The sequence below is a fragment of the Drosophila kikkawai genome, chromosome 3L (assembly GCF_030179895.1).
Source record: "Drosophila kikkawai strain 14028-0561.14 chromosome 3L, DkikHiC1v2, whole genome shotgun sequence".
Lineage (NCBI taxonomy): Eukaryota > Metazoa > Arthropoda > Insecta > Diptera > Drosophilidae > Drosophila > Drosophila kikkawai.
Genome location: NC_091730.1, coordinates 23576137 through 23584239, shown reverse-complemented (window position 1 = coordinate 23584239; position 8103 = coordinate 23576137). Strand labels below are relative to the sequence as shown.

General features: G+C 49.9%; 1 protein-coding gene across 4 annotated transcripts in view; it reads right to left on the bottom strand.

The window, feature by feature from the left end:
- Positions 1-1037: 1037 nt before the first annotated feature.
- skd (mediator complex subunit skuld) overlaps positions 1038-8103 on the bottom strand; it is a 29887-nt gene continuing 22821 nt past the window's right edge. For all 4 annotated transcript variants that reach the window (XM_017174853.3, XM_017174850.3, XM_070286007.1 and 1 more), the window contains 4 exons: positions 3066-8019; positions 2179-2293; positions 2000-2115; positions 1038-1939 (listed from right to left, as the gene is read on the bottom strand). In XM_017174853.3, the coding sequence (XP_017030342.1) occupies positions 1556-1939; positions 2000-2115; positions 2179-2293; positions 3066-8019 (5569 nt within the window). In that variant the 3' untranslated portion in view covers positions 1038-1555. The remainder of the gene's footprint in view (positions 1940-1999; positions 2116-2178; positions 2294-3065; positions 8020-8103) is intronic.

The following is an 8103-nucleotide window of genomic DNA, read 5'->3' as shown; positions in this document are numbered from 1 at the left end:
TAGAAAACGTCTTTGTAATCGTAGGTTTTTGTTTACATAATTTATGCTAATTAAAATGTACACAGGTAAAAATAATTTCATTGTTTAATAAATGGTTTTCCTTTACACTTAACTGTTTCTTTAAACTTAAGCCTAGCGAAAATCAATTGTATTTTTTGTGGTGTGTGTTGGTGTTGGTGAGTGTAGAAAGCTTTCCCTTTGTTGTTTGTTTACAATCATTTTTTATTATTAATTTGTACACATTTTTCGTTTAAGTATATTTCATAGTTAGAAAATTGGCTATGTGAGTGGTGTTTCTCTTGCTTTTCTTCTTTTCGTGTATTTTGAAAGTGTGAAGTTAAAAGTTTTAACATAGACAAGACCAGACAACAAAATATTTAAAAGAAACTCAAGACACTAATTAAAAAAGAAACAAAAACACACACTGTTTCCTAACGCTCATCCTAAACTCTAGCTCCTGTTGTTTGCACTTAGTTCTACTACTCCTTCATTCTTCTTGATCTGCGCTTTGCGTCCCAGATATATATATATATTGTTTTTATATATGCAAATTTACAGTATACCGTTTTCGTGTTATGTATATGTTTTTGTTTTCTTTGTTGCTTCCATCGACTCTCTTTGTTTTGGGCTGTGTGTTCTTAAGCTTTTGGGGGAAGAGGGTTTCATTTTGTATATAATTTAAATTTAAACTAATTCTCTCGCCTTGCACACACAAAAATTTACACAATTTATTTGATTTAATTTATTAACCTTACGCCTCCTCCTCTACTCTCCCAATTTGTTGTAAACTAAACACTAATTAATTACACTTTCTGCTTGTTTTGCTTACTCACGAAATTGGTTGTAAATATGTACAAACTTTTGTTACTTAACGGCTAGCTATTAATTAATTTCTCCAATCTCCGCTATTAGATATATATATATATATGCCTACGTTGTGTGGTTTGTTTGTTTGTTTGTTTTTCGCTTTTTGCTAACCTCTCTCATCTTGTTTTTTGTTTCTTGTAAATTTATAAATATTAAACACTAATCGGATAATATATATATATATGTATAAAAAAATAAAATGAAACAAACAATTCTCGCACACACTTGACACATTTTTACAAAATTCTCGACAATTAATAAATATTAGTAATGCTGTTTCTAGACTTCCCATCGGTGTGAACGATAATCGATAATCGATGACCTCCTTGGCTCACTCTCTGTCTCTCTGATCGCTCTGATTGGTTGTTTAGTTTTTAATATTTTAGTTTTCTTGTTTCGTGCTGATTATGCTAAGTAATCTGTGCGTTGCGTTCACTGCCTGCTTGTTTGCTGTTGTTTTTGTTGTTGTGGTTATTGCTGTTGGTGTTTTTTGGGTTCTGTTAACTTCAATTCTTGGGTTGCTGTAGACCTTTTACTAGTTTTCTACAGCTTACTGTTGTTGCTTTGGGTGCTGATATAATAGAGCTAGTGGAAGTTTTGCTAAAAGGAAGCATGCGACTGCGTTTGATTGATTGAGTTTTTGAGTAGTGGTTGTGTTTGTTGTTGTTATAGTTTTGATCCCAGATCCTTAGGCTATGGCTGCCGTCAGATAGTACAGATCCATCAGAGTCTGCACATTGATGGGCAGACAAGAAAGGCGATCGTGCGTATTGGAGTCGAGGGCCAGCCATGACAGGGCATTGTAGCCCTCGAGTACGAAGCGCAGCACATCCGCGGTGAGAATGGAGTCCAGCGGATGATCATTGGCCGACTGATGGGCATTGGTCGAGTTGAGGATATCATCGGCTGTCTGTATACTAGGCACATGCAGGTGAAGCGCCGTCTTGAGGAAAACGGGGCACACATCCTCCAGATGGGGGCAGGCGGACCAAAACCAAGCGGGCATACGGCCGGTGGGCGCTGTGGAAACCATGTAGCCTACGGATATCGGTTGCTGATTGAGTGAACCAACCTGGGGAATCATTAGGTAAATCAGCATATATCCGGAAAGTACTTAAAAGCATTAACTTACCTCCTCCACTTCCTGGGGCGGGGTACACTTGAAGTTATTTCCACCGGTACTCTGCCAGCTTCTATTGTCGTCCATGCGTCCGGGACTGCCATGATTGGAAACCCTGTCTATGTGAGCTGGAAAGGTTAGGGGAAACTTATTAACTGTTGTGCGATTACAGAAAATGATCAAGCACTTACTGTCCCATAAGAATTCGTTAATGTCGGCATCGCTGAAGTCTTCGTTTCCCTCCTCCTCGAAAGTAAGAAAGTCATCATCCACTTGCGGCTCGTTCTGGAACTGGCGGGTAAAGGGCTATGGAAGGATGATAAAAAAAAATCATTAAAATCATTCAAATCAATGTATAAAATGCTTGTTAATATGCCTTCAATATAACGTTACCGTTACAGCTGGAAATAATATCGATCCTAAAATCGATGAATCGATTTTTTAAATTATGCAATACATCGATTTAATCGAAATAATCGTGGAAAACTTAAGTACAAAGTTCAACATTTTGTATATACTAAAATTAATTATAGTTTGTGTTCTTGAGAATCAGAAAATTTTGGAATTAGGCATTCCGGACTCTCTTGGCTGACCTCGTAATTTTATTTTATAATTTTATGTGTACGATGATATTAAAAGGGGGAAACAGAAGTTATTATTAAGTTATTACTTAAATACAAATACCGATAGATAAACAGTGTAGAACAATAAAATTACAAATCTATGATGATGATTTTAAAAATATTTTAATTATCGATTTTAATCGATTGATTTCCAGCTGTTTTTACCGTATATGATTATAATCGAAATTCTGTTTAATTAATGAATGTAAACGAAAAAGAGACAATTGCAAAGAAAATTAAGAATATTTGTTTCCATATTTGTTATAAGCGATTCTTCAAATTTAAATATATTAAACTTTTACAATATTAGTATTTGTTTGTTAATTTTAAATTTCGAAAGATTACATTTTACAATATTTTTAATTATTTCATATAGGACTTTTTCAGTATATATCCCAAAAAGAGCGCAATAAAAACAGCTCAACTGTGAATCGAGAACAAAATAATCGACTTACCGCACAAACAGCGCTGGTGGGAAAGACCAGAATGTGTGTACAGGTCACATCCTGTGGGGTCGACAACGGATTCTGCATGGATATCTGCGAGAAGCGTTCATCCGGCGTGAACTGATCGGGCATTACGCGCAGCTTGGCATCCGGCTCCAGGGTCACCAGACACGCACTCAGTATCGTTGGTGGGTACATGAGAGTGCACTGCTTGCACATGTCCTTGAACTGCTTGGAGGCCTTCTGCAGCTGCTGCTTGCTCAGCAGATAGCTCCACGACTTCAGTTCGCTATGTCCAATGCGCCCAATACGTCCAATGACCAGACGCCACATTTGCGACGTCTGCGAGATGAGTCCCATGATGAAGTCCATCAGCTTCTTCAGCGCCACATAGCGTGCAGGTGCCTTGCGTCGCCTCGCACGATTCGGCACATCGATATTGATGCAGACCTTTTCCAGCAATTCGCCCCGCTCATCCGTGGCGGTGGCCAGCAGCCAGGCCTGGTCCTCGCTCAGGCAGTAATTGCAATACATCACCGAGTAGCGGTGCTCGTTCTGGCCATGCATGCTGCCCGCCGATCGCGTAAAGTCCGTCTTGTCGTTCCTTTCATGCATAGGCGCCAGGACAAAGGGTGCGGTGTACATCTTGTAGGCCCTGCGATTCGGTTCGTCCTTGGTCTTCAAGAAGGCCTCCATATTGGCTGCCGTCCCGAAGCCCGTCAGACTCTTCACAGACTGAGCGTGCACCAAGTGCCGTCGGCACTGCGAGAAGATGTTCAGGGCGAGGCACTTGATCTCGTCGGAAAAGCGCTTGCGATTGCCACAAGGTCCCAGTTCCATCACCGATTCCAGCGATATAATCTGGATGCTCATCTGCGAACGCACCGAGTCGGGAACGGCTTTCAGGAGCTCCGAGTAGCAACGGAGCAAAGCAATCAGGGCCAAACGTTCCAGCTCGCAGCTATCCGAAGCGAAGGTGAATGGATTGACCACATACAGGACTATGGCTGGTGGATTGATATCCTCCAGAGTCTCGCCCACGCCCAAGGGATCGCCGAGAATAAGCGCGGGTTTGGTGTCAGCTGCGGAGCCTCCTGCAGCTCCTGCGCCCTTGCCAACTGTTCCAGGCTCCTGCTTAACCTCCTGCTGCGGATTAGCTTCCATCGTCTGCACGGTCGGCGGCGGCTCAGTTCCCGGTTCCAGCTTAATGTTATCCGTGGGCATTTCTCCACTGGAGGTGGCCAAGTTCGACATAGAGGAGGAGGACGAGGACGATGTGGAGGAGTTGCTGCTGACGCCGTTCTTGGAGTTGGAACTACCAGTGCCATCGGGAGGATTTAGCAGCGTCTTGTCATTAGGCACGCGACTCAAATATGGGGCCAGTTGGTGGATGAAGGTAATAGCATAGCGTCGGATTTGCTCCGCCAGAGCGGCATGCTCCAGGGTACACAGCCAATCATCCAGGGGCGTCGTCTCACGGTCCCGAACGGAGCCAGCGGAAGCGGCACCCACCTGCAGGATGCCGTCCCAGCCGCGAATGGGCGTGTGCCGTCCCAGCTTGCACATCTCGTAGGTGCTGCTCAGCTCGCGGAAGTAGCTGCGCGTGCAACCCACCACGTGCTCGTTGTCTGGACAGACCACCACGTAGACCACGTCGCGGGCATAGGAGTACGGCTCGAGGAGGAACTTGTCCCAATAGTGGATCGAGTGCGGCGCCACCGATATCCAATCCTTCTCGTAGCCAACCACCACCGAGGGTATGGGCTGCGGCTCGCACTGGCCGGACGCCCGTCCAGCCAGGCGATGGAACTGCCGCCAGGTGAGCGGCCCACTGACCGTGTTATAGGAGCTGGCGTCCTTGGAGCCGGACCCGCCTCGCGACTTGCAATGAAAGGCACTCTGCAGCATCGGCTGAATGGCATTCATGGTGCGCACAATTTCCTTGTTGCTTCGCGTGAATCCTACGGGGAGATATGGCCATTTGTGTACGGTCAGCCGCCCTGCGCCGATCCCCGCCAGCTTGTGTCGCAGCGCCAGTGGCGGGGCATGGAACGCCGTGAGCTGCTGCTGTTGGTTCTGCGAGCTGCTGCTTCCGCCGTTCCAGTCCAGGCTATCCATGCGCTGGTTCTCAAACGCCAGGCGGGCTTGCTCCAGCGCCAAGCTGATCACGTCGTGCGCATCCATGAACTCGAGAACATTGGCAATTGAGGCCAGGGAGGCGGTGGGTGCTCCATTTGTGCCGAAAATCCTTCTCTGCCGCGACATTCTGCGACGATGCGCCTGCAGGGCTCGGTGCACGGAGCTGCTGGACGTCTGGATGATGGAGCACTGGTCTAGCAGCAGGTCAAAGATGGCATGCGCCAGATGCTCCAACTGTGCCGCTCCTGCTCCCGCTGCTCCTACCTTCTCCAGAGCGGAACTGGTCTCTCCCGGCGCCTGAATCCCCTGCTGACTCTTCCTGCTCAGACTCTGTATGATGCTAAGCAGAGTTGGCTGCTTGTTCCTAGCCGGATCTTCGGCCAGTCCCGTAATCTCCACTTCGTCCTCGTAGAATAAGCCGGCGCGATGAGAGAGCCGTCGATTGACGACCGCACTAAAGCCGCATGTACACTCGACGGGGTCGTCGTCCACATAGCCGGTGATGTGCGGATTACTGCTGGGCGGCGTGCAAGACGATGACGAGTTGGAGCCACCGCCGTTTGGGCCGTGGCCGCCATGTCCGGAGCCAGCTCCGGGCATCGAGGCGGCAGAGGCCGGTGAGCCCCCAAAGGCACTACTGATCATCCGCAGGCCACCAAAGGCGGCAGCACCAGAATTGGGTCCATTGAGCATGCGCTGTCCGCCGGCTGCAGTCCCTCCTCCGCCTGGTCCTGCCGCTCCTGCTCCCGCACCTGCTGGTGCTCCAGGAAACGGATTAAAGCTGACGCCGGGCAACGGAACATATACACCGGAATCCGCTCCACGAATATTGCCAATCTTCTGTGTATCCGCATTGCATACGCACACGCTGCTGCTGTCAAAGTTGTGATCCCGGAAGACATTCAAGGCGGTGTCGTACAGCAGAATATTGACCAGCACCGAGTTCACTTCCGGCAGCTCCTGGAGCAGGCTCGCTCCTGGAGAATTCACCGCCGCCAGCCCACCACTACTGGCAATGCCCGCATCGCCAGAGTAGGGCATCATCATGCCCATGTGGCTGCCAGTTCCCGATGCCGGTCCCATGCCGACCACTCCTCCGCCACCGCTACCTCCGCCTCCCATCATGCCGCCGTGCATGCCCTGAGGATGTTCTTGCGAGTGCAGCGGTCGGTTCAAGTACGAGGATGTGGAGGTTGCCGGACTGCCAACGTCATACGGATACGGCGGCGGCGGATGCGTGGGCGTTCGCAGGAGGGCCGGACTCCTGGAGAAGGGTCCATGGCCCGGTGATATCGGCGACATCCCCGCTCGCATCATCTGCTGCATCGAGCTACCCGGCGTCGCCTGCGGGCAATTCAACTGATTCAGCAGCAACTGGTTGCCGCCACTGCTCAGGGGTTGCGGCACCGTTGTCGACGGGGTCAGCGGTGTCCTTGGCGCCGCCGATAGCAGATCGTGCAGATGCTGATGCTGATGCTTCTGATGGCCGCCTCCAGAAGCCGCCGCTGCCGCTGCCGCAGCTGCCGCCGCTGCTGCTGCCGCTGCCTGCTGCTGCTGAAGATGCTGGTGCTGGAGCTGCTGCAGTTTTTGCTGATGCAATTGGATGCGCTGCTGCAACGCCTGATGCTTCTGATGCTGCTGCTGCTGGGCCGCAGCTGCCTTGGCCAGCGTAGCCGCTCTGGACTTGTGGCTGCTCCAGGTGGGCTGATAAAAGCATCCCGGTGGCAGGTTCAACGGCGGCTGCGTCTGGCTGGGCAAGTTGGTTAGCGGAGCATAGCGCGTGGAGCCGACAAATTTCTCCTGCTGCGGCGGCCGATACACATAGTTCCAATCATCGATGGCCTCCTCCACGGGACTGCCCAGCTCCAAGTTGGAGATACTGGTCTGCTGGATGGCGGCCATCACGGTGATGGGAGCAGCCTGCACGGCAGCCAGGATAATACTGCTGTTGGAGGTGGTGTTGATGCTGTTGCTGTTGCTATTGCTATTGTTGCAGGTGGCGGTGTTGATACTACTCGCAATGGTGGTGTTGCAGGTGTTGGTCATACTGGTCGTGGTCGTGGTGATGTCCACACTGAGATCCGTCATTACCACATCAGTTTGGCAGGGACTGGAGTTCGGGTGCTGCTGTTCGTGCGACGGCGGCGTGGGAAACATTTTAGTGAGATCCTCCGCTTGAATATTGCCAGCTCCTCCCGTGACAGCCGCTGCTGCTGCCGCTGCCACAACACTGTTCACCGCCGTGCTCCGCTTGAGCTCATCGATGGTGTTGGTCACCGCACTGCATCCGCCGTTCGAGGGATTATTGGAATCGGGCGGCGTGTGTATCTGAACGCTGCTGCACTCATCGTTGGAGCTCGTCTCGAACAGCTGTTCCAGATCGTTCAGCGAGGGATTCAGACCCTCGGCGGTGAATAGATTGCCACCGCCACTTCCGCCGCCACTGCTGTTGCCGCCCGATGATTTCGAGGTCTCCTTGCACGATGGGGAATGTAGTCCTGGCTCCGTCTTGATGTCCAAGCCCTGGAAAAAGCTCCCCCCGCTTTCGGATTCCGTCGCATCGCTGCCATTGGCTGTATTGCTGTTATTGTTGTTGCTGCTGCTGTTGGCGATTCCAACCAAGCCGCCATTGGAGCTTCCGGCCGACGCAGCTGAGGCCGCGGCTTGAACCTCCAAGGAGAGCAGCTGGTTGCCATAGACAGAGCCAGGCGATGGCATTAGTGGCTTCACATGCGTGTGTCCCTCGTAGAGGTTCTTGGAATAGCGCGGCCTTCGCTGCTTGGAGACCTCGTCCAATTTGGGACGCTTCACTGGAAGGTTATCCCTGTGTAGACAAATAAATGGGCATTAATATTGTGAATGTTTTTTAACCAAGTTTACGAACAGAATCAACATTTCTCTTCAAGAT